This window comes from Coloeus monedula (genome assembly GCF_965178545.1).
Source record: "Coloeus monedula genome assembly, chromosome: Z".
Lineage (NCBI taxonomy): Eukaryota > Metazoa > Chordata > Aves > Passeriformes > Corvidae > Coloeus > Coloeus monedula.
In genome coordinates, this window is record NC_138822.1 from 53,474,135 (window position 1) to 53,500,464 (window position 26,330).

Below are 26,330 nucleotides of genomic sequence, written 5' to 3' on the forward strand. Positions count from 1 at the left end.
TAAAGATTGATACAGTGAGAAAAGGTTAATCTTTTCTTAAACCACCCTTTATTAAAAAACATAAACATTTGTAAATATATAAAATTATAAAGTATCAAGTGCTTCTTGCTTCCCAGTACAGTGGAATTCAAAAGTGGCAGGTAAATTTAGTGTTAATCTGTTTGGTGTGTTAGTTCCAGGGCTGCAGAACTGACCAGTTAGTTTTGCAAAAGGCAGCTAATCTCATTCCTCTGACAGGTTTAAGCACTCTTGTTTCACTTCGGTTTCAGACTTCTTTCCTGCTCCTTTTGACAAATATCAGTGCTTACTAGTGAGAGCAAGGCTGGAGCTGTAGGAATGAGCAGGCTCCCTAGAAGGATGAAACGGGTGTTTTACTAAGGGAAACTTTGCTGTCCCTCAGCAAAGTTTTCCAGTTGCTATGGGGAAGAGAAATCAGACACTGAGAGAACTCTTGTACAATGTTCCTCAGCATTGGGATCATCTTCTATCTGGAGTGGATAAAGCTAGTCACAGGTTCAATTTGCATCAAGGTCCCTTAATCAGCAAATACTCAGATTGCCTTGAAATACATATGGTAAGAAGCATCACAAAATCCCAACTATCTAATTTTTTTTTTTAACCACTTATGTGTTACAACATAAGAATTTCTCAGGTAGTACACCTAGACCTGAACACCAAAGCAGGACATTACACTGCTGTGGAAGTACTGTAAAATGAAAAATTCAGTTGTAGCCACTGTAATTGTCACTGTAACTGAACTCTAAATGGGATCTTTTGTGTCACTTCTCATCCCTTCTAACACGAAAGAACAGATGTCAGTTGCAGAGAGAACTGGAAGGTGTTAATGTTGTTTCTTACTTGGTTTCCCCCACAAAGCCCCTGTCACCTGCAGAAACTTATGACAAGTCCCTGCACTAAAGGGTCACCTTTGCCAGTTCTTCTGCCGGCTTCCACCATGCCAGGCACTACGGTGTCACTGCCCAAAGAGTGATGCTCTATAGGAGAGCATCACGCTAATTTAATACTAAACCAGCAAGTTCATCTTCTTATGGAAAACTTAAACCACTGAAATTGCAAGAGAGGTGGAGAAACAGAATCCCAAGTGAAACAAGTTAATCCTGAATGTCTCAGCATTTAGCAGGGAGCCAGAGGGGGGTGGGAAATGCTGCTGTATTTAATTCTGCTGCTTACTGATATCTTCTAGGCAGCACCACAGGCAAGGCTTTTCTTCTCTTGTAGGAGAAGATAGTGACTCATTGTAACAGACTTGTATTAGAGGTCACATACTTACACATCCCTGCTGGAATGGAATGATACTCTAGCGTCTACTGCCCTTTAGCTAAGAGGCACAATTAGCTCCAACCAGAGTGGAAGAGTTGTTATGCTGTACAAGAACCCACAGCCCTTAAATAGAAGTTTTCCACTGGTTCCATCTTTCTGAAAACCTTCACCCTTGATCCATGTACATGAAAATAAAAAAATGGCTGAAGTATGATGCTACCCTGTACTGTAACATTTCTTTAGCTTGAATCAAGTCAGCTAAAAATTTCAGTTGTGTGCATAGTTGTTCATTCCCGCTTTGATCTTTCTGACAGGACAGCCTTTCTTTCACAGCCCAGATCCCCAAATAAACACAAGATTGAGGGATGCACAGCAAAGGTGCCATTTGCTCTAGTCCTTGCTTGTTATGCAACAGGACACAGATATCCCAGTGTACCAGCTCAGGATTGGTCCATGCCCACAAGTCTGAGTCCTTAGCCCTTGGCATCCCCTTTTTGGCCTGTTTAGGATTCAGGAATGTCTGTTGTTGCTGTATCCTCTGCCTTGACCAAATCAGCACTGATTGTCTCAGCACGGAGCCGCTTGTAGTCAGTATGGAAGAAGATGACGTAGAAACAAGCCATACCACTACAGAGGCCAGCCAGCACCAGTACCGGAGCTGCAAGAGAGATACACTTTTAGGCAGTGAATCCAAAACTCCCCACTGGTGCAGAAATATACAGGTCACCTCCCCAAAACAGCACCATCTGTCTGACCTCCTCCCAAGGGATACCCCTGAGAACACGGTGCAGACCACACTGGGGCATTACCAGTTTGGTAACAGACAAATCTTGCTTTACCTAGCACTGGAATAGGAAGAGTATTTAGGTGGAATGTGGAAGGTTTCCAAAACGCTGTATCCTGTATGACCCTCCAGGCTGGAGGTCTTACACAAGTGTACACATTGTGCTTGTAGGAGTGTGTGTCTCTCTGTAAGTGTACACGTGTGTGTCTTGTGGGGTGGTGAACAACATTACAAAAAAGATTGAATGAAATCACTTGCATTCCATAAGAGAACCAGTCCTCACAGGTAGTGCTTCTTGTCATATCATCTGAGAGCAAAGTGTAGAAAAACTCACTAAACATGAACTTCTATTAACAACAAGTTTGTGTTTAAAGAATCTTTTCTGAAGGGAAAGAAAAAGTATATCTAAAAGCCTGGAAGTAGTTCTCATTTCACCAGTGTCCCAAATAAACATCTCTATCCCTTTCTTCATAGGTTATCTGTATGTATCAGACCACAAAAGGAATCGGAAAGGGTATCTAATCCCAAGACTCAGCTCTGATGGCAAATTGCAGGCTTTCAGAGATTAAGCAGTCAAATTGCTTTTTGGGGACAGTTATTATGAAGCCTCAATCCCTTAAAGTTAGTAGACCTTGTTCTGGGGAGTTTCTGCTCAGGCAAGCAGGATGTATTTAATAGGTGATGGCCAGCCTTTGCTTACAGTGTCTCCAGGTGTATTACATGAATGTGAACCAGCTGAGAGATCAAGACCAGGGTTTAGCCTGCATTGAAAACACTTATGTACTCCTGTTCATCTAAATTGCTGTCTTTTCTCCTGACCAGCTAGGAAAGGAAGGGAAATTTGGAGTAAGTCAGAACAAAGCTGTACAAGTATGTTACAAACACAGGCAGCTGTGTATGCAGGAGCAAGGGAGGTAGTTTTCAGTCAAAGCATTTGTAACCTTGGCCTCTGATATGAAAACCAGCCCTGGTTATGCTACATGGACAGTGTCTTCCCCTCAGAACAGCCACTTTCTAGCTTGATGAAACTCAAGTCTCTGCAGGGTGACCGCAAGAGAAATTTTAACCCAGTGCCAGCAGTGGCATTCATGGCACCTTAGAGTTCTTCCCCTTTCAATCTTGCAGGATTGGTTTAGCAGGAGCAGCAAGGAGTGCACCATCAGGTTCGGAGAGGGGGTTAGAAGATTCACTACAATAGAAATCAGACTTGCAGGGTTCCTCACACTGAGACCTGGTGGAGAATGGGGAGTACATGGGGTGCAACCAAGTGTCCAGCATCATTTCCCAAGGACATACATACTTGTCCAGTCTAGGGCTCCATCCTTGTCAAGGGTGCAGGTGGAGAATGGATCCTCAGAAACATGGACGGTGAGAGCTTGTAGAAGAATCATTAAAATCACACCCTCAATCTGGCTGTGGGGAGAACCCAACATGCACTTGTTACTTGTCTGAGTTACCAGTACTGCAGACAAGGCCACCTTCCCCAGCTGGAATAGAATGATGTCTCTTTCTAGAGCATGGTCATTCTAGCAGAGAAAGCTACAACTGGATTCCTCTGGCCCAAGCATTTGGTTAACTCGTTCTGGCCCACAGGGTCTCCAGACACAGGGCCAGTGTGGCAGGATCACTATATACTCCCTCTGAAGGCGAGCAGATGTTGAACTACACCTGTAAAAAAGCTGAGGCATATTCACTGGGCAGAGACTTGGAAACACCTCTCACTGCAGGACTGAGGATACAAAGAAGTGAGGCTACGGCTTCAGCCTCCTCCTCAATCACAGCTGGCTGGCAGCAGTCACTAAGTCCACAGCCAGTGAGAGACAACAGCCTTCAAAGGCAGTGTCTGATGCCTCTCACTGACTGATGTTTCTTGCTGCTGCATCTCCACCTGACACAAACAAATGGCTCCAGAACACTTGTGTCACAGCTTAGAGCTCCAGCAAGTCATTCCTGCTGAAGTCCAGAGCTGGCCCTAGGCAGGTAAATGTGTAACAGGAAGAACAATCACTGTCCCGTCTGTTGTGACTGATGAGCCCCACGTCCCTCAGCAAAGCACTGAGAACTGACTTGTCCTGTACTGTTGTGGGTGAATGGGTGCCTCTCTCAGGCATGCATCCCCCACCTGCTTCAAAGGCAGGTGGTGCTGGGCAGGGTTAAATTATGCTTTGTACCAAGCAAGGGAGACCTTCATCTTCCTTCTTGCTTTTCTTCCACCTCTTCCACATAGTCCTTCTTGTTTTAAAACATATAGCTCTTCAGCTCTATGGCTCAGCCAGCTAGCTCCCCCCTTGCAGGCATGTGCCGAGACACAAGAAAGGCATTAAGCAGGATGGGAAGCACTGATGTGCATGCTCTTCTCTGTCTGCACCCACACCCCTCTGTGTGTGTGTATATGTGTGTGTTGGAACCCAAGCTCATCTGTTAATTGGATTTAATCTGCCTGCTTACCTTGCAACAAAAATCAGGCCTGTAGATGTGCCCTCTCCCACAGGGTAGGAGCACTCCACAGCCAGCTCCATGGCAATGGGGTAGATGGCAAAACCAAAGAAACCGAAGAGTGAACTGGTGATGGCCAACATGATGGCTTGATGTCTGAACCGAGAAGTCTGTAGGCAAAAAAAGCAATACCAAAGTCTCAATGTCAGCATTGCTGTGCAGAAAGTCTCTGAATCCTTAACCTGCAGGAAGTCTCAGGGGATGACTCACCAGTATATTCCCTACCTGTTCCTGAAATCAATTTTTTACTTTCAACCCTCTAGAGTCAACAAAAGCCTACAAAACGGAGAGCTATCTGTTGAATTTAAGTAAGGAGAGGATCAGCAGAATTATCTGCAAAGCACTGGTGTACTTTGCTGTACTGGTGTACTGCAAAGTCCTGGTTGCACTACTGTAACTTGACTCAGTGACTTACCAGGAGTGTGTTCAACATCTCTCTAGGGCCACGTGAAACACACACCTTCCTCCCAAAGCAAAGTAACGTTTTCGAAATTATGTTTGTATTGGGTTATGCGTGAGAATTCTGGGTTGCTGTAGCTCAGTGATAAGGAAAATCAGTCAGACATGCATTTGTAACACTGGGATTTTAACATCAAAAGACCCAAACCAAAAAGCAAACAAAAAACTACCTGAAACATTTACAAAACCTGGAGATTAGTTTAGTGCCTAGAACAGCCTTGTCTCTAACTCTGGAGAAAAGAGCATGACCTTGTCCAACCAATGCTAATAAAGACAAAGTACTTTGCAGCCACGCTGCTGGTACCTCTTTCCTTAACCATGTAATAAATTCCCACAGAGGAACATGAGGTGTCTGTCCTGGCATGGCAGCAGACCTGGCCCAGCTTGACTGGTTAAGTCAAGGAAAACTCTGTAGGTCTGGAATCTACGTTCAAAGTGCAAAGGGATCAAACAGATTTGAATGGGCAATTTTTGTTCTACTACTTTGAACTAGTAGTTCATCTGTATGGGATGAAGGTGAAGGACGGAAGGGGAGGAGGATTAAGTTTGCTTGTTGGTCCTAACCCAGCCTTTTGCCTACTCAGCACTTTAACTGAGTCCAGGCAAGCTGTATTGCATTCAGATCATCCTCAAAACAAGTGCCAGAACATGAAAGGGGAAAATGCAAGGTTTGCTTTAGGCACCTTGTCCTACATTGACTAAGGCATTGTATTTGTCTGTCTCTTCCAAATGGAGAAGTCTTGGCTGAAGAAAGGGTCTGATCACCCTCTAATGAAAGTCTGGATTTTTCATCACACAAGAGAGATGCACAGCATAAGACTGCTGGGAAAGCAGAAACCTGCCCCATTCTGGGTCCTCTGCAGTGCTGGGAGTTCTGTGTGTCACAGTCAGATTCCTGCTGTGTGATGGCTCCCATTGGCAATGGCTGTGCTTGACTGCAGAATTTGTACTCTGGGCCCCATGGGTATAAAGTCTGCAGGTTGTGCATTCCTCTCTTGGCTGAATTCAAGTGTTTTCCTCTTCTTCCTCTCTTGTTCCCCTCAAGGAACTACTTCAGAACTAGAATGTAACTAGGTCCTTTCTACTAATGTTACAACCCTGACACCCACCACTCTTGAAAGCAGGTGTTGGGAAAACATGACATTCTTGTTCATTTTTATAAGATAAATACTTAGCAATTGACTTTCTTTTTTTGAAAGAATGGTCTCGGGAGTCAGAAAGCAAACATGGTGATCCAGCACAGGGAAGTAGAATTATGCCAATTTATCCCAAATCAGTCTGTCTCAGGCTCCACAGTGACTCAAATCCTCAGTAAAGGGTTTTTCTTTAAAATATTCCTAGCCCAGAGAGATAATCCCAAAGCATAACACATGGCTTAATAAAAACTATGACATCAAACAATCCTGATTTAAGGTGATGATTTATCAGATGGCAACAGAAATAAGCCCATGGGAATGGCACAATGCAAGGGAGAACTCACCACTGCAAACATGGTGCTGGCAAGTGCACTCAGACAGAAACTAATCTTGGTGGACTCTATGAACTTCCTTGTCCGGTCGACATACATGCCTAGCAGGAAAGCACCCAACAAACCACACACAGTGAACAGTGCACCATTTAGGCCAGCAAAATCCTGGAGGGCAGAAAAATAAATAATGAGAAACTAGAGCAGTTAGGAAAGAGGTTTTAATGTCACTGACCCATCTGCCAGCTACCAGTGGTTCACTTACTGAGGTAGTAAAAGCTTCCTTGCCCATTGCAGTAGCTGAGGCCTTCACAGGGCTCTGAGTAGCAAATAACAGAGTCCACATGCTTCTACAAGTGTGTGGGGACAGCAGGGTGACAGCACTCCCAAAGGATGACAAGTCTCTGTACACCCATTAAGGGAGGCTGGATGCAGAGCAATAGCAGTTCCCTGGTATTAAATACTCCAGCCTGGAGCCACTGGGTTCTTCCAGGGGCAATCAGGTGCTTTGTCCACACTGGTGGCAACAGGCCCAACTGCCTTGGGACCTGCTGCTGTTTATAATCACCCTCCTGGCCCTTTTCCTACCAGGGACCTGCACTGGCACACCCAAAGCACGTTATAGGAGACACCGGCTGTGTCAAAGTCTAATTAGAGAGGCAGTGAGCAGTGGCTAGGATAGGGTACATGCTCTGTTGCCTGCAGTGATTGCCCTTTGCTTGTAGCACTTCTTCAGCTCCTTAAGAATTCAAACGCAGACAGCAATCCTGAAAGCAAAGAAGCTTTTAACAAATTTGGGTAAACATTTTCGGGACCCTCAGGGGCACTGGAAGGAAAGGGTATATGGAATAGCTTCTCTGGGCTAAAGGGCCAGGACAAGCCAGTCACACAGAGACAAAATAATGATGCACATAAAGCAAGGCTGAAAGGCTGAAGAGGTTTCCACTTAAAAGCCAGTAGAGTGTGCAAAATGTGACCTGGCTATGGAGACCTGAGCCAGAGATCAGATCTGGGAGTGAAGAGGCGGTGGACAGAGACCAGACATGTAAATGTGCATGCATAACAGCTGGAGAGGTGTTTTAACAGGAGGCTCATGAGGATACAAGCAGCAGGACTGAAGTGCAGCCTGCTGAGGGAAAACACCTGAACTGGGAGGGCCCTCCTAATAAGCAGGAGGGAGAAAGCAGGAGTAACCAGCTGTGCACATACTGTGCTGAATTGTAAAAGCAGCATCTGGCTGGTGTCATGGGAAGGATGGGGAAGAAGCTGTCACAGTACCACTGACTTCTGCTGCTGCCCTGGCTTCATGTTAAGTCTGTGCAAAGAGGAAAAGGTGCTTGCATCAGCCTGCCTTCAGCTTCACTCTAGGGCCTGCTTGGGCCCCATTCTACTCTGGAATAGTGACGGAAAGCTGCAAAGACATCAGTGCTCTGGAGTGGCTTAGAAAAATCACAATATTCTTTTTTACTAAATTTTTTTTCATTTGCAAGTGGGAGCCTGGCCACGGGCAGTAATGAAAATGCAGGTCATCTATTATACTAAGAGATTGACTGTGTTCTGGATTAATGTACTGCTTAATCTATATTAGATAACGTGAGCAAGTAAGATATGAGACTGCAGCATATTCAATTGTCTTCATTTTGCTCTGAGTCCTTTATGACAGCTAATCAATTTGATTGTATCATGATGTAGACAATGGGGAGAGAAGGAAGAAGACTCACATTTGAATACCCCTTTTCACAAAGGATCTGTTCTAGCAGAGCTGAAAAGCAGGTGAACATCCCAATTCCTCCTCCAAAACACACTGCCAGGATGATGTATGGCTTGTTTCTCAGGAGCTAAAAAAAGAAGTTAATGTAAGTGGAGGAGGAAAAAGGCCTGGCTGTGGCAGCAGACTTGAGGGTCAGTGGCTCTGACTGAAAATGCTGACAAGGTAACCCCATGATCATTGACAAAGTATGGCTTTGTCCTGTCATTTCAGCCAGAGGACAAGTTACAATGGGGAATGTGTAGGGAAGAAGGAGCTCTTCAGTGCGCAAATTCTTCCTTCACTTTGCCATGTGCTATCCTACCTGTCACCACATCTGTTCACAAGACTCAAGTTGTGTGCTCCTCTTGGATAAGCCCAAGTGTGCCTGTTTGAGCTATCTGAATGGCAGCCAGCCCACAGATACACGGTCAGATAGCATCTCTTGCAGCTTTGCTGTGATCTGGTTCTGCTTGCTGGGGAAGGAAGGGCTCCTGATCTCATTCAAGGGGCTTTTCATGGCAGGTTTGGGGGAGTGGCATTCAGAGTCTGCTTTGTAAGCAGATCCTTCAGCATCTCTCTGTCTTGCAGGGCTGCATCCGTCACTCCAGCATGGCAGTCCCTTTGCTGTAACACTTACCATTTTGAGCCCAGTGAAGAATGGCTGTGAGTTGGAGTTAGTGGCACTGGCTGATGGAGGCGTTGGTGGGACCTTCTCGTGAATCCCCAGAGTTGCTAGAGCACAGGCTGTTACTGCTGGGACAGCATAAATACCGAGCTACACAACAAAAGAACAAGTTACCAGTCTTTCCAGCTCCACCACCTCCGAACAAATAAATCAGCTGGACCCAAATCAGCCCAGCTGACTGATTAAAGCAGTTTTCATTTACCATCAATGGAATGTGCTTTCCTTCAGGAACTAGTGCAGGTGACAGCAAGTTTGCTATAAGGATGCCCAAGGGATTGGCTGGAAGGAAATAAAAGAGAAACATTTTTTTTCATGCAAGCAGTCAGAATTGTGTATCCACCCCTATTGCCTGCCAGCTGCAGTGTGCAGCAGTGTAATGAATGAGGACAAACAAGGCATATACACGGAGAACCAGGAGGGGAGCATTTGGAGAAGCTGACTGTGTAGTCTTACTGTTACCGCATCTGTTGTTTCACCCCCATGAAGTCTGTTCTATAAAACCATTTCCCTTCAACTCTCAACTCCTGTAAACTGTTTATCAACTATGGACGGTGATGTCCTCACCCTCACAAGGCTGCCTCAGTAAATGTCAAGCTGAATGGACAAAATTAAGATGGGCGAAACCATGTCATCTGTCCTGGTGTTACATAGCAGGAGTTACAGAGGTGTTTTTCCTTCTAAATTCCCCTATGCCATTAGGCATGTACACACTGCGTACAGGACTCCCCTGTTAAATGGTGAACAGCCGCAGCTCTCCTACCCTCTGCTGCTATGATGGATGGTCCTCTTCCTTAATTGTCTTAATGGCTCTTAATTGCGCTTACACTAATATGTCCTTCTTATATATAGGAATCTACGACCAGACACAGCTCTTCACATGTGCCAGGGGACCTCCCTCAAGCTGTTGCCAATGCTTTTTGTGAGGGTCACCAGGATGCTGTTAGTTTTCTTTGTCAAAAGGCCATGAACAGCATGACAGCTCTCTAAAGTGACACTAGATAATTCCTGAGGCCTTTCAAGCCTTTATACTTCCTTTGCAAAGGCCAGGCAGGTATACAAGTTGATCTTTGCTACCCACTACAAAAATCACATGACAGCAGAGAATGTTGTATATTTTGTACTGGAGGAGGCAGCTGCATTCTTATGGGGCTGGAGCTGAGCAGTGTGTAAAGCAGCACCCCTGGGACTCAGCTTCAGAAAATCCAAAACCACAGGAAACAATTTGTTAATGTTAAGACAGTGTTCTGCAAAGAGTCAAACAAGTAAAGCTGCTTTTGTACTAGTGTGCAAGGATGGGGTTGAGAAAGCCAAAGCCAACCTGGTCAGTCTGGTGAAGAGCAGGAGAAATGCACCCTTATATACTTTAGCAGCAAAAGGAAAGTTAGGGGCCTGTTGCTAGATGGGGCGAGAGGCTCAGTGACAAAGGACACAGAAAACACCAAGGTATTCAACGCCTTCTTCGCCTCTTTTGTGATTGGTAAGACTGACCTTCAGCCTCGAGACCAGAGGTAAAGTTTGAAGCAATGAAGATTTACCCTCAATGGAGAAAGATTAGGTTGGAGAACTCTTGTTGACTCCGGCAAGGGAAGACGTGCAGACAATCAATGTGATTGATAATGCAAGCTTCAGTTTATTGAAATTCAGACTTTGCTTTTATACACTCAAATATGCCTACTTGTCACTTCTCTATTGTCTATTGATGCTGGGTAAAAAGCTACATTTTACATGTATTGCTAATGTTGCGATTCAGGGTTCCTCCTCATTTCTCATGGTCAGTACATCTTGTCAGCACATCCTGTTGTTTATAACAGGATTGTCAAGAACACTGCGTTTGTGTCCTTGCCTTCTTTCTTTATTCTCATGATTTCTGTTCTCACAATTTCCTTATTCTGCAGCTAGCAAGAGGCTTACAAAGGCCTGCTGATTTCTGCAGTTAGCAAGAGGCCTACTTATGTCAAGCTAAAAAGGTGTTTGCTTGTACAGCTCTTCCAGGGACCCATGTCCCTGATCTTCCAACCATTCTTCAACAGAGAACATTAAATAGCCCAGTCACACACAAATCCATGGGACTGATGGGATGCATCAGTGCTGAAGCAACAGATCGTTTTCACTGCAAGGCCATTCTTGGTTACCTTTAAAAGGCCACAGCAACTCCAAGAGGCTCCTGAGGACTGGAAGATAGCAAATGTCACTCCCATCTTTAAGAAGAACAAGAAGGAGAATCCAGGGAACTCCAGGCCTTTCAGTCTCACTTGTTCCTTGGGAAGGTCAGGAACAACCAATTCTTGCCACCATTTCCAGGCACATGAAGGGTGACAAAGTGAAAAGGACAAATGCTTAACTAGCCTGGTAGCTTTTATACAGTGAAATGACTGCTGGATGGATGAGGGAAGAACAATGGACACTGTCCCCATAACAACCTTGCAGACAAGCTGATGAAGTACTGGCTAGACAAGTGGACGTGAGATGAACTGAAATGCAGCTGAATGACTGGGCCCAGAGGATTGTCATCATTGACATGAAGACCAGCTGGAGGCCAGCCATCAGTGATGCAGCCCAGGGGTTGATCCTGGGGCCATACAGTTTACCTGGGTGATAGGACAGAGTGCACACACAGCTAGTTTGCAGGTGATGTGACACTGGGAGGAGTGCCTTGCAGAAGAGATGGCCATGCTGCCATTCAAAGCTACTGCACCAGAATGGAGAAATAGGCAGAGGGGAACCTTGTGAGGTTCAGCTAAAGGAAATATAATATGCTGCACCTGGCAAAGAATAATAACTCATCCACCAGTACCTCTTGAGGCTCACCAACTGGAAAGCACCTCTGCAGAGAAAGACCAGAGGAGGTGTGGGTAGCGGGTCCTGGTGGACACCAACTCGACCATGAGCCAGCAACACAGCCTTCTGATAAAGAAAACCACCAGAATCCTGGGCTCAGCATTAGGCAGTGTTGTCAGTGGGAGCTGCTCTTTACCCTCTAGTCAGCACTAGCAAGTCCACATCTGGAGTGCTGCATGCAGTTCTCAGGTTCCCAGTGTGAATGAGACATGAATTAACTGGTCCAGAAAAGATGATTTGAGGACTGGAGCTTCTGTCAGAGGAGACACTAAGAGAGCTGGGACTTAACAGCCTGGAGAAGCTGCTGGAAAGCAGTTTCGCAGAGAAGGACATGGGGTCCTGGTGCATTGCAAGTTGACCATAAGCCAGCAATACATCCTTGCAGAAAGGTGTCAAACAGCGTGTTGGGCTGCATTAGGAGGAGCATGTGGGAGATTGTGATCCTCCTCCTCTACTAAGCCCCGGTGAGAAACATACAGAGTGCAAGTCCAATGCTGGGTTCCTCGACACAAAGTACCAAGTCAGTGGAGCAAGTCCAGTCAAGGGCCAAAGACATGATTAAAGGTCTGGAACGTCTCTCATACCTAAAGAGGCTGGGACAGCTGGGACTGGTTAGCCTGGAGAAAAGAACCTTGATCTGCAATTATAAAGATGGAACCAGACTTTTCTCAGTGGTGTACAAAGTGTAACAAAGGAAACTCTACCTGAATGTAAACTTTTTTACTGTCATAGCTATTCAGCAAGATGCTCATATAAGCTGCCACACCTCCATCCTTGGAGATAATCAAAACGTGACTCAACATAAACCTCATCAACCTGGTCTAGACAACCCTGGTTGAGCAGGGGGTTGGACAAGATGATCCCAAGAGGTGCCTTCCAACCTTGTCTGTTCTATAATCATGCTGAGGCATCATTAATAGTTGTATAACACACAACTGTTACATTTTTACTCTGTGCTTGGGAAAGTGCTAGCTTATGGTGCTGGTGAAATACGACCTGCTTCTAAATACATGGAAACAATTAAACAGTTTCGAAGGAGATAGATCATGTCTTCTCTGTTGGGCTAAAATGCAACTAGGTGTTTTAGGGGACTGCCTGTAAACTAGTCAGCTGTTTCCATGAACTATCAACATGCTGAAGCAGTTCCAAAAGGTATAGATGAGGGTTGAAAATGTGAGCACTGGGCTAAATTCGAAAGGACTGGGGACCACCTGAGTAATTCCATGGTTTCAGCTGCCTTGTTTTCCTGGGAAGAGCAATTACACGAGCCTACATTATGAATGGAAAGGAGGTCACTGGAGTTACTCAACTATACATTATGATCCAGGGGTCCTGGTGGACTAGCTTCAGTACTCTGCAGTGGGGCTGTGTGTTTTGTGGTCAGTGATGCTGACGCACTGAAACTTTTCATGGTGCAGAAAATGACATACCAACAGACCTCGGTAAATGAAGACTCCTATGGATGAAGCAGAGGTCACTCCAGTGGACTCAGGCAACTCTTTCTTACTTCTGACACAGGAGAGTTTCTCATGATCTTAACAGGAGATGAGTTCTTGGCCCTGGACTGCTTCTCTCTGTGTAAATCTCTACAAGTGATGGGTAGAACAAACACTCAAGAGCTGAGTCATTAATCATTATGACAGCTGAGTCATCGTAATTTCAGCTGCTCAGCAGAATCCTGGGTGCAAGGTTCGTATTTGTCACAAAAGCCCAGGGAAGCTTTATCCATAGGCATTAATAGCAGGAGGTTGTAGGGCCAGTTTCTGTATGCAGCACTGCTACGACAGTACCAGAATGCTGAGTGCTGCTCTGTTAATTATACAGGGAGTGGGCACTGATAAACTGGAGCAGAATGACACAAAAAGCTCAAATGAGCAACAGGAAGAATGGAGACAAGTGGGAAGAAGCAAAGGGAAATCTGGCTGTAAAGTTGCTGGGTGGGAGCTATTCAGTCTTTCAAGAGAAAGAAGAGAAGAGGTGATTCTTTCCGTAACTACCTGACAGATAGGTGCAACAAGATGAATAGATGGGGCATAAAGAGCATTGAGATGAGAAGTAGCATGTTGACATTTGCCATGAGGTAATTAACCACTGGATTAAATGACTGGAGCTGTGGTAGATGCTCCTTCCAGACAGTACTTAAATTTTTTTGAAATTAAATCCTGATGTTGTACAGCAGACATTATGGGTGTAACCAGGCATTATTAATGGAAGCCCTCCACAGAGCAACATGCAAGTCTTGCAGCAAACAACCACAGCCCATTCAGCCTGCACTCTGACATCCCAACATGGCAAACACTGAACAGTTTCAGGTCTTGGGATTCCACTGTTCCTTGCTCTTCAGGTTTGTTCTTTGTCCTAGTTAGATCCATTTGGTTCTGTAAAGGCTGAGGACGCTATGTGAACAAAATGCTCTTCAGCTTCTCCGGCTGCTCTCTCACTTAAAAAGAGCATGTTGTTTGCAGGCTGGGGTCCTTCAGGGCAGCACTGAGTGCACAGTCATCCTTGGTAGTGCTTGTATCGTGCCACACTGATAACAGAGCTCCTTGTCCAGAAGGGAAGGTGAAGGTCTGTCTCAGCGCTGGAAAACTAGGCGAGTGATCATGTCCACCCTATTCTAGGAAAAGCAGCGCAAAAATAATTTATTCATTCTGAGAATAAATCCATTCTTGCTGAACAACAGTGCCCATGTCTAGTCTAGCAGCAGCACTGGGAAAGCTGCATAGGGGAACTCTTCTTTCCCCATGCTTAACCCTTCCTTACAGCTTCAATGCAATGGAGAGGGAAGGTGGCTGCTGGCTCTTTTGAGGGAAGGACAGATGAGGCTGCCATACACATGCAGGTACTGTGAAGCCAGTGAACCAGCCCAGTTTCTGGGGCACCTCTCAAGTCCTTGGAAAAAAGAGGAAGAGATTTCTTTGGCTGCTGGGTAAAACGTCACATGAAAGGAGGAAACAGGTCTATCAAGTGCAGTATCCTGTCTCTATCTGTGCCCAAAGGAGCCAAGAGAGGAATGTGATTAGAGCAAGCTTATCCGGTGCCTCTCCTCCTGTTTCCCAGCTTCCAGGCACTTAGCAATGCAGGCGTGCTTTCTGCATGGATAGTCCTGCCATTTAGCATCCCCAACATGTTCGTGTGGACAGACAAGTATATTTTATCTGTGTGTGCATAAATACCAATTAGGAATACGTGCTCAGCCTTCCTACTGGATGAACTGGTGGCCAATATTGTCACAGTAGCCTCACCTCACCTGTATCTAGTTACGAACTTTGGCAATTTTGACCATTGGCACTACAATGCAATCAATTCAAGACACCTTCCTAAGAAACTGCAAAATTAAGGCCACTAAAGACTTGGTAACATTAAGGGCTGTCCTCAACCTATGTGATATTTAGGCAAAGATGACAACCTGGTCCTGGAAGAGAGAAAGTAGGTTAGGAGTCTGGGTGGCTTATTCTGAATACTGCACCTCGATGTGGCTTAGACCCACTTCTTGTTCCCCTGTTTTGCTGCATGTGGCTACAAGACTCCTGGGTGGAGCTGTATTTGTAAGGGCAAATGGCTGTAGTACAAAGGACTTCCTCTGCCTGCTGCCTCTGAAAGGCAAACAAATTGCTAGCAAGTTCTGTGAGGCAGTAATGTTACTTCGCAGCTATCACTTACACATTGATGCAATCATATTTGCTGTTGCTCTCTGGTGGTCTGGGAACCATAGTGCTGCCAGCTTTGTTGGTGAAAAGATGATAAGAGGCTGTGCTAATGCACAGAAGCATTGCCCAATAAACAGGTACCAGTAACTCTGGGAACCCAAGCTCAGGAACTTCAGAACACTGAACATCCGGGTGATGCTACCAACCATGTTCAGCCATGCACTCAGGACCACCTGTAGTGAGCAGAAACAGCCAGGGTTTGTGTGCTGAAGCCTGAAGGGCAGAACTTAAAACAACAGATTAGCAAGAGCAGGGTCTCCAATGCACCACAGGAGACACTGGGTGTCAGTAATCACTGCCTGCAGACCATCCCCACCCCTCTTACCCACGGCAAGATGCTCCTGATCCTTCCTGCCTCCTTAGGGAGCAAGGTGGCTGTCTTGACCCCATGTAAGAACCACACGGATGAGAAATCCAAAGTTAACTAATTACACCTTGTTGGCAAGTTTGCGCCATCATCCATATTTTGATGTGACAAACCAAAGATCATGGCAATGAATCATCAACCTTATAGATCCTGCAAATGCTCTTCTATATCATTAGCATGCTAGTGTTTCAGTGCCACATTCCACAGCACAATTCTGGGATTGTGTAGAGATCCCAAGCTGGCTCAGCCTAGACCTAGCTCTGACCTGACCTTGGTTGCACTCTGCCCTGCTATTCCTTAAACTGGCCCTGCCAACAAAATTGTGGTGCCAATACTTTTCCACAGCAAATCTGACGCAATTGCAGAAAGTTCTTCACAGAGTCACCTCACAGGATCCATCCCTGTCAGTTGGCTAAGACAACGAAAACTAAAGCTGGAAAAGGCAAGCAGGGATGCAACTTTATTCTGACTTTTCCCACTGCTCTCTCCACCATCACCACAGAGGTGATGTGACAGCTGTTACTGAACTAAGACAGAGATTTCAATGTGCTGATTCTCTGCAGCATTTGAAAAGACTCCTATTCAAAGCATGTATGTCAGTGCTTTGTGCATCTCTTGCTACTTTCTCTAGGTGTAACTTCCTCAGAGAAACAGAACACTTCAACTCACAGCACATCGGAGCCCCACGCTGTCGAGAACCCATGTTGCCACCAGACCAAATGGAATTGAGATGAGGAGGTACACCATTGAGAGCCAGTTGACCGTCTCCAGGGAAATGTGGAAGTAAGCAGCTGTCTTATCAGCCACAGGAGCAAACGTCAGCCACAGCTGCAGAATAGAGACCAAACATGGGTAAGCATGAACACCTCCAATGGAACAGAAATTCAGCATCCTCTCAAACTGAGTTGTGAAGAGGCTTGCTGTCTTAGTCTCTCCTTGAAATTAGGATGTTAAGGCTGATAATAAAAGTTCAAACCGTCAGTGTCTGCAGTTACTTGGCCCAGCGCACCCCGTCCATTTCACTGCCTCATCCCCAATCCCCTAGTCCTGATGGTGGAGGCTGGCAAAAGTAGAAGTCAGTACCTTTTTCTGACCCCATGTTGAACATGTTGGCCCTGATGCACTTACTTACCTGATGTAAACCACATGGAATCCTTCTGTGTTAGCATAAACAAAACAGAAGCTGCCACCTCTGCAGCTAAGATCCTCTTAAACTCGGACTTGTATTTTCAGTTCCATTTGAAACGGCTGGATGTAGTCTTGTAAGAACAACTTTATGATGTGTCACCTGAGAGATAGATTATTCCCTGCTTTTCTATACACACTCAACAGTTAGAAAAGGACCTAGAAATTGCATTATTTAATGTATCAGAACACATAACAGGGAGAGGTACACACAGAAGAGGTATTTCAACAACTATCCACATTTTTCTTCCAGTTTTAGACATTGATTTCACAGTTCCTGTCTGCTTCTGGTTTCTTACAGGAACGATGAGACCTGCTTGATCCTAAAATCAGGTTCTGAGTTCACATCCACAAGAAAGAAAATGAGGTTCTACAAATTAGAGGATGTTTTTGTAGATTCTTTGCCAAGATGCATCCTGGTGCTTTTCAAAAAGACTGGTCTGACCTGTCAAATGGCCTAACCATTCAATAATGTCGATGTGAGCTACTCCACTGTTAGAAGATGATCTTGCTGCTGACTACTCAAGGTTATAAAGTTTGTAGAAATGCAAACAAAAACTTCAGTTACAGCTTTCTACAAAAGAATTCCAGTCACTGTCACTTTCCAGGTACTCCCCTCTGCCATTACAAGCTTCCTCTTCACAGCCTGCATACTGCAGCCAGCATCAGATGTGGTGTTTATGTGTAACTGAAAAAGGCTTGGGTAAGCTCAGAGGAAGGTGTGTCCCAACAATCTGCTTCTTGTTATTTCCAGTGTTCATGTTTGGGTTTTTTTTTTCCTTACATGCTAGGGACGATTAAAACTACCACATTAGACAGGAGCAGAAGGGGAGATGGACTTTTCTTCTCCCTAGAGTTACTGTGTGAGAACAGCTGCATGCATTCTTTAGCCAGGCTTTCCTCCTAGCAGGGATGCAATCAGTAAATGGCAGCAACAGAGAAATTCTGAATATATTATCAGCAGCCTTGCAAGGACTCCTAGCATCAGCCCTTTCTTCTTCTCTGGAAGGAGCTGCCATGCCATATCTCCTGCATTTAGCTCAAAGCTCACATCACCATGCTGGGCTCAGACACACCTATGTGACATCAGTGAAGGGTCTGCTAGGGGATGGATTTGGTGTTTACTCAGTTTCTACAGTCAGGTGAATGAAGATGCTAACTGCTGAAGGAACCTGCACTCTTAGACAACAAGGAGGCTAATTCAGGTCACTTCCCAGACTTCCATCAGACTGGGATGAGACTTTAAATGTTTAATTCTAATGTAACTGTTTAGATGTTACAAGCATTACTAAGGCATGAGGATTAGTTTGCTTATGGGATGCTAAACTGCTGCTAAAGAAACCCCAGCTGAGTATTTCCAGCAATAGCAGTTCTGGGTTCCTCAACGCCTTCCACATGGGGGTGGCGGTGATGAAACACTGTACCAGGAAACAGTAATTAAAGAGATGACACATTTTGTAAGCCAGCTTCAGGTACATTTTTACCTGTTCCTCTACACAAGATGCTCAACCATGCATTACGTCATTAGGAAAGTGATGCCACAAGCACACCATTTTGTGTTCACTGACTGTATGCATCTAGGTGATCTGGGATCAAGCACTCTGGCACAATTCCATTAGATGTAGTAAAACCATTTCTTGCAGAAAACCAAGCATGTGAGCTGCCCCATATTCCTATCCTGAGCAAGAGCTCCAATTCTAGCATATCCATGTGAGAGCACAAAGGGTGGAAAGTTGCAGCCTTTCCAAGATGAAGCTTGTCCCTCAAAATAGGAAGTGGGCTTATTTATGGGTCTGGAGAGAAAAAGTATGTTTCATTGTTTACCATGTGTTGCTCTGACAGAGAAATTCAGAACTGGGCAATGGAGCTCAAGCTGCAGCTGTAGTCAAAGAGGCCACCAAATGCCCCTGCAACAAAGAGGCGGCACTGTGGAGTTTTGCCTACACAAGGAAATAGTGAGTATGCCACCTTCTGCTTTTGGTTTTCCCAGTTATGGTAACTTCACCCACAGTAGTTAGTAAGCTCTTCTGCTAGGAGCTAGAGCCCTTATCCTACATGTTTTTCTGAAACTTTGCAGTGCCAGGGCTGGTACTTACAGAGTGGCTGCCCTGATATGTCCCGTCAAGTGGAACAGGTAAAGAAGATGCAGCTCTTTCTAGTGAGGTCGAAGTCCTGTAAGCTCTAAAGATGGAACAGCCAGCGTGATAATATACTGTTTCTTCTCCAAAGGCAGGAATTTTAGTTCCTACACTCCTCTCCTGAGCTCAAGCCTTAGAAATATGTTAATCTCACTGTGGTTTCTGGGTTTAAAGATAGCAAAAGCTCCAGTGCATGCTAGTCTGGTCTGGAAGACATACCTCAGCACACACTCTTCACTAGAAAAACTTGTGCTCAGTAGCTGAGGAAGAGAACAGAAGGGTCCCTGAAGATCCATAAGCCTGTTCTGGCTTGCACTGGAGTACAGCTGCAACTCCCACTGCACACAGCTGGCTGACTGGGGAGACATGCCCCCACACTAGAAGAAAAGAACAGAAGTGTTTTCTACCCAGAGTCTACCTATATCCTCAATTACAGGAGGGCTCCCTCCACACCTTCTTTAACAATGAAGCTTGTAGGGCCACCAGGGCCAAGGCACTGACACTCAAACTATCTGACTAGTACTGATGTTGGGAATGGTATTGGCTCCACTTTCAGCTCTCTTGCCCTCTGCTTTAACCTTCTTCTAGCTCACATTTTGTTTTTAATTCTCCTGCACCTCCCAGAGACTGCTTGGTCCCTTCTCCATTAACTGAGACTTAATCTCCATTCAAGGTGGCTAGCAAGAAAGTTGGAGAGGGACTTTTCACAAGGCATATAGTGGTAGAACAACGGAGAGTGGCCTTAAAATAAAGGAGGGTAGATTCAGATCAGATATTAGGAAATTTACTGTAAGGTTGGTGAGGCACTGGAACAGGTTACACAGAGAGGTTATGGACTCTCCATTTCTGGAGGTGCTCAAAGTCAGGCTGGGTGAACAGCTTGGTCTAGTGGAAGGTGTCCCTCTCATGGCAGAGGGGTTGGAACTAGGTGATCTTTAATGTCCCTTCTAGCACACACCATTATATGATCATGACCCTATGATGATTGCAGGCCTGCATGGGCATTCGTGTAATCAAAACAGGTTACAGCTGTTCTCATCCTGATTCCATTTCTAAGTTTTTCTGTTGCCCTTTCTGATATCCTTGTAAACTCTTAGCTGATTCCCAGACATGTATCCCGCCCTCTTCCTCCCAGAATCAGCCCAAATCCTTTTGTTTTCCTCCTGCGCTCATTCCCCTTCTAACTCCATCTTCTCCTGTTTCAGTTCTTCCACCCTATTGCCTTTACTGTTTCCACTCCCACACAGACTCTCCAGGACCTCCTTCACCTGCAGGATCTGGTTTCCCTCCACCCATTCCAAGGGATCCCAGTGCTTGTCCTTCCTTCCATTTCTGAAGGAGGTTACTGGTGAGCTGTGAGACACCAGTTCTCTGTCTGCAAAAGTAGCAAGGTGATGGCTGAAGGCATACACATTCTACGCTTTGGTAAGCAAAAGGTGTGAGCTGTAGAAGGCAGCATACATGACAGACACAAGATTTTTGGAGCTCAAAGTGCAGAAATGATATACTGATGCATCACACATATAACTAGGTGCAGCCCTGCCAGAAGAAATGTCAAGCATGTGCTTCACAAAAGGCAAACTGGTAACCAATGCCTACTTTCCTCATGAACAAATCAAGATTCTTACAGTGGAAAGCAAAACATTTGCAGAAAGGCAAACATATGCAATCAAGCAGGGTGGAAATCAGGCCCCTTTGCCATGTCAGTGGTAGTATCAGCTAGCAAAGATTGCTACATGGAGTGCTTTCATTGTCTGGCATACTGTATAGCTGACCAGACCATAGCAATGCCCCTGTAGTACCTTTTATGTACAGTTTTAAAGGGAGGAGCCAAGGGGAATATCTTGCATTAAATGGGAACTTCTGCTTCATAATAGGCACTAGCACAGCTTGCCAGTCCCACAGGCTTTGCCTACAGCAATTCTGCCAACCCCAGCATGCTTTCTTTCATGCACCCGCACACTGCTTACAAGGTGACGCAGGATGTCTTTCTGCGACATGGATGCTGCCTCCTTCTCCCCTGAGACAGGACGATGAAGACCTTACACCAGAGTCCTCATCTTCAAGGTTAAAAGGGCCACACAGTTTGGAAGCAAATAGCCCCTGGGCTCAGCTGAAGGCACCCATGCTGACACAGGAGTCTAGGATGTTAGGACAGAGGCATGATCTTCAGAAAAAGCCAGATCCTTTGCCAAGATGTCTCTTTTAGCCTCTGCAGCTCTCAGAAGAAGTAGCAGGAAAAAAGAGCAGCAGCTGTGTGCGCACGCGTATCTACAGGGGCACTGCAGGGGCAGACAGGTGTGGGTGAGGAGCGTGTGCACCCTGCCCTGGAGCATGCCAGGCACCACTTGTGCAGCTCTCCTTCCTCTCCCAAGTACACTAAGTGGTGGTGTAAGTCCTCCAGTTGGTGAGTCAGGAGCCACTTGGCCAAGTGTGAGCCAGCTCCAACCCCCTGCTCCAGTGCTCCTCCCCAGCACGCTCATACTGGTGAACACAGAACTGGGCAGTAAACACTCTTGGTTTCATTCTATCTTCTTTCTGTGTCCCCAGTTCTGAAGCCAGAGAAAGTTTCTCCTGTGAAACACAAAGTTCCCACCTGTTCAGCTTCACAGGAAGGAGCAAAGAAGGAAGGAGCTATTTGCTTCAACAGTTTAATACTAGAGCAGCTGTGAGCACACCATGAATACTCTTTAAACATTAAGCCTTCAGATGAAAAAAACCACACTCAGAACCACAGCATAAGTTTGGCAAAACAAATCTGGGAAGAAACCACAGGCAGAGAGTTACGTCACCCCCCATCAGCAGCACTGCAAGAGACAGCTGGGGATAAATCATCTAAGCTTAGCTGTGGTCAGAACATCCTCTCTGCCCAGGACTTCGGGCACCAAGTGTTTTATGCTGATGCCTGCTTACAGCCTTCTTAACATAAGGCAGGAGTTTCTTACACTGTATTGTCAGCTAAAAATTAGCTCTATTTAGGAAATGAGAACAAATTCCTGCTAAGGTAGTACCCACTTTGTGCAGCAGGGAGAGACAGATGCTTTTAAACTCGGGTGAGTAATAAAGGCACAAGTAAGGGGCTGTAAGGGGCTATTTATCGTTGGTGTAAAAATATAGATATAGATATGGATATAGAGGTATCATATTAACCCCACTCTGCTGCGGTTAATGAAGGGATTTCACACAATGAAGCTGAGTGGGAGGATATAGGGAAGAGTGCCCCGTTCATCACCACATGGTCTGGTCTGGCTTTGCTCAATCACACTCTAAACCAGACTGAACTAAGAAATACTCCTTTCTCAGCCTGCCCTTGCTGCATGACCAAATGTGCTGTCTCTGCAGTTAAGCTGCTTCTACTTTGTCTTCCAGACAATGACAGTCTCCCGCACTCAGTACTGTCTTCTGATTGCTGCTTTTAGTGACACCAAAGGCCACTAATAGAAAACTGCATGTATATGGACAAGAGTGGGGAATACAAGGCATCATTCTGGAATCTTGGTCCAACAAATGAGGTCCAAGTCAGACAATTCCAAAGTCATGTGTCCTTACTGTAGGCATTTGCAGATAGCCTGAGAGAGGTGTACATAGAACAAAGTGCTGCATGCAACATCTTCACAGGAATTGAAGACACATCTTAACTTGCAGGGCAATTTTTGATGCCACAGAACTGGTAAATTAATCTTTTCATCTGGAACTTTTAAACAGCAACCAACCACTTTGATTTCATGGACTTTCAACCACTCCCTCCATTTTAATGTGATTTTTATCCAGAACATTTAGGAGAAACTTTAGCATCAGGAAATGTTTGCTTAATACTTTATATGTCAGCATAGTTGCCATTCCAGATCTTTGCAATGGCTTAGAAACAGAAATTCCACTCTAGGATATTTATTAGGCACACAGTTTTGAAGTGCTAAAGTTCTGGCCTAATTTCATACCATGGAAAAATAATACTGTGGAAGTCAGGAAGTTGTCAAAAGACAAAGGAGACAGAACAGGTCAGTCTTCAGGGCTACAAAGTTTTCAGCAACACACTGAGGATGCAGTAATACTTGCAGATGGAAGGATCTGTTTAAGAAACCCTCCAGTTTCACTGTTAAGGTTTCAGCAAAGTCAAAATCTAACAAGACATCATGGAAAAGGCTTGGTACACCTTTCTTCTCCCATGCTGTCACTGTCCACTTCTAGCAGGGTGGGTTTATTTCTTGCCACATAATGTTCTTCTGCTGTGCCAATTTAACTGCAAACAAGCTGTGAGGCTTTTCTGCAGGACACTTTTTTACACTCTTAAAGGATACAATGATTTTCCATTGAGAAGGTGCATACATTTTTTTTTTTCCATATACAGCCAAATTCTCACTATGTTTTTCTATTTCTCTGCTCCAGCACTCTTACATCATGGAATAACTAATCTTCCTTCAAAGCATTTAAATGTTTGCAGGTTGCAGTGCCTGATCTTGTCTGCCAGCCAGCCTGCATTTACAGCATGGTAATCCTCAAGAACATGAATAATTCTACATCAGTCTGATAATTATCAACAACGTCCTCAATGACTTGATGAGCAAAGATCTGGGCTTCTTTTTCATATACTAAACCTTCATAAGAGGAAACTTTATGGGTTTATCTCTGTAACTACTGACCTTAATTTAAATCTGTTCAACAGGTAGGGTATGATCTGGCATCCCATTTTTTCAAGTCTCTCAGAATAAGGCAGTAAGAGTAGGCAAAAAGAAGTTCATACAACCATCTGTTCAGTGCCAAATTACTCCTATAGTGTTGTGTATATGCAACAGACCCCGAAAGGAAACTTGCTTCTTTTCCTGACCAGATAACTCTGCTGTCACAGGCCAGCAATGCGGCGAGTTAACTCCTGTTCCTCTCCCACGGCGTTTCAACACTGCTCTGCTATTCTCAGGCTAGAAACATGTGACCCTCACAGACGACGAATACTTTCTCTGTCTCCCCATGGCCTACGAAGGGGACTCGGCAGCAACTTTTGCTGTGCTCCAGCACGTATTTTGCTTCATCCTAGTCTGACTTGACGCTGCGGTACTTCCTGCTGTGCTCTTGGAGATCACACACACCCTCCCGCCCCATCCTGCCCTTCCCCCGTCACCACCCCTCGGTGTCCCGGATCCCACCGGTCAGAAAGGAAATCGTGCAGGCCGGGGTCGTAACCGGAACAACAAAGTTCAAAAGTAAAAGCCGCTTATTCCGTCCCTAAGTCGCTGCCAGGCTGAGGCTTCTCTGAACTGCGCGCGTACAACCGAGTCCCGGTGCTCAAAGGATGAGGAGGTGGGTTTGAGACAAGGCACTGGGGCAGAGCCCTGAGGGTTGCCTGGCTGCTTCTAGGAAGAAAGAGGAGGTAGTTTTGGCTCTGGCGAGCCATGTCAGCCTGTCTTCCCTCCGCAGCAGCAGAAGCAGCCAGAGCTGCTCTCCAGATCTGCTGCACGGAGAGGCGGCAGGGAAGGGCTGTGTGCCCTGCCTGCTCCGCGCCTCCGCCTGCTGCTCGGGCACCCGGGGCTGCCGGCGGCCGCCCCTTTCCCCACCACCCCGGAGGAGCGTCCCAACCCCAGGCCGGCTGCGGGAGCGGCTGCCCGCGGCGGGAGAGGCGGCCGCCGCGCCGCACTCACCATGGCGTTGGAGCAGTTCAGCAGGCACACGACGGCCAGCAGGAACCACCGCCGCCGGTACGTCTTGAACTCGGCCGCCGGCCCCAGGCTGCGCTCCCCCAGCAAGCTGGCCGCCTCGGCACCCTCCATCGCGGCTCGGCTCGGCACTGCCCCGTCCGGCCCCGCCCCACCGCCCTTCTCGGGGCGGCCGCGGCCGCGCCGCCGCTCGGTACGGCACGGTACGGCACGGCACGGCACGGCACGGCACGGCACGGTACGGCACGGCACGGTACGGCACGGCACGGCACGGTACGGCACGGTACGGTACGGCACGGCACGGCACGGCACGGCACGGCACGGCACGGTACGGCACGGCACGGTACGGTACGGTACGGTACGGCACGGCACGGCACGGTACGGCACGGTACGGTACGGCACGGCACGGTACGGCACGGCACGGCACGGTACGGCACGGCACGGTACGGTACGGCACGGCACGGCACGGTACGGCGTGGCTGGGGCTGTGCTGCGGGCGCGCCCTCGCTGCGGAGCCGCGCCGGGCCGAGCGCCAGCCCTTCCCCGCCGAGCCGAGTCTGCCCTGCCGCGCTCCTCAGCGGGGAAAAGCCCGGTACTCCGCATCGGGGCTGCTGAGGGGCGCGGGAAGTGGGGCACCCTGGCGAGGAGACGCCTCTCCTGCTCGTGTGTCCTTAAAGCGACAACATCAGCATCGCCACCGTCACTAATGCCCGCTGACGGCTCCGCGTTACCGTGGGAGTCACCGCTAGCTCTCGCCTTCGGGCAGCACCCGAGCGGCAGCTGCCGCGGCTGGGGACGCTGGTGGTGGCATGAGGAGGGAGAAGCCTTGCTGGAGTAGCCCTCTCCCTATCAGCCACAGGATATATAGTTTGGTTATGGATTGGTATGACTGGTTTTGCTGCAGACAGCATATTTTCTTTCCCCGATGCAGAGACACCCACACTACTCAAAAAGTAGCCAAGGGAAAAAGCCAAGAATGCAAAGGAAAAGCCTCCCCTGCTTCCAAACAAGACCTGTGACTTCTGATCAGTTGAACATTGGTCATGCCTGGATGTCTTTACCCCAACTCTGAGATCTAAATACCCTCACACACCCACCACACACCAACTGCTTGGCCTCAGCAGTACTGAGCTGACAGGCTGATGGATTCCAGAAATGGCCCCAAAATACTAACATCTACCATGTCACCTCTTGCTCTGCCCTTTGAAATCCTTGTGCCATTCCTTACCACAACCTGCTAGGAGAACAACACCCTCTCAATAGGAGGCTGAGGTCACTTACTGTTAGAAGAACTATACACTGAATGCTTTGAGCATATTTGGAAGAATGGGTAAGGAAGGTTATCCTGCATGCCAGTATTCTCTCATGAACAATTTTAGCTCAAATTTTCTGGGGTGGAAGAGGAGTAGGGAGTGGGGAGAGGAAAATGAGGGAGAAGAAATCATCTCTAGCCCATGTCAAGTCTGTTGTTTCAGGGTAGAGGGAAGCATGGATTATTTGTGCTAGTGAGCAACCTTTACTGAC

At 46.5% G+C, this 26,330-nt stretch overlaps 2 protein-coding genes across 3 annotated transcripts in view; one reads left to right on the top strand and one right to left on the bottom strand.

The window, feature by feature from the left end:
- Positions 1 to 104: 104 nt before the first annotated feature.
- SLC49A3 (solute carrier family 49 member 3) lies at positions 105 to 25,069 on the bottom strand. Its single transcript, XM_082301797.1, has 10 exons — positions 24,792 to 25,069; positions 16,505 to 16,663; positions 15,422 to 15,641; positions 9,123 to 9,199; positions 8,873 to 9,010; positions 8,207 to 8,323; positions 6,501 to 6,653; positions 4,514 to 4,671; positions 3,366 to 3,478; positions 105 to 1,939 (listed from the first exon to the last, which is right to left on the bottom strand). Exons 1-10 carry the CDS (start codon positions 24,918 to 24,920, stop codon positions 1,785 to 1,787), a joined length of 1,419 nt encoding a protein of 472 aa, XP_082157923.1. The 5' UTR covers positions 24,921 to 25,069; the 3' UTR covers positions 105 to 1,784.
- The window catches only part of PCGF3 (polycomb group ring finger 3), a gene marked incomplete at its 5' end in the record, with an annotated part of 166,123 nt that continues 164,828 nt past the window's right edge, over positions 25,036 to 26,330 (top strand). Inside the window, one exon of one of the 2 annotated variants that reach the window (XM_082301800.1) lies at positions 25,036 to 25,134. The remainder of the gene's footprint in view (positions 25,135 to 26,330) is intronic. The other variant, XM_082301804.1, reaches the window with a different exon arrangement.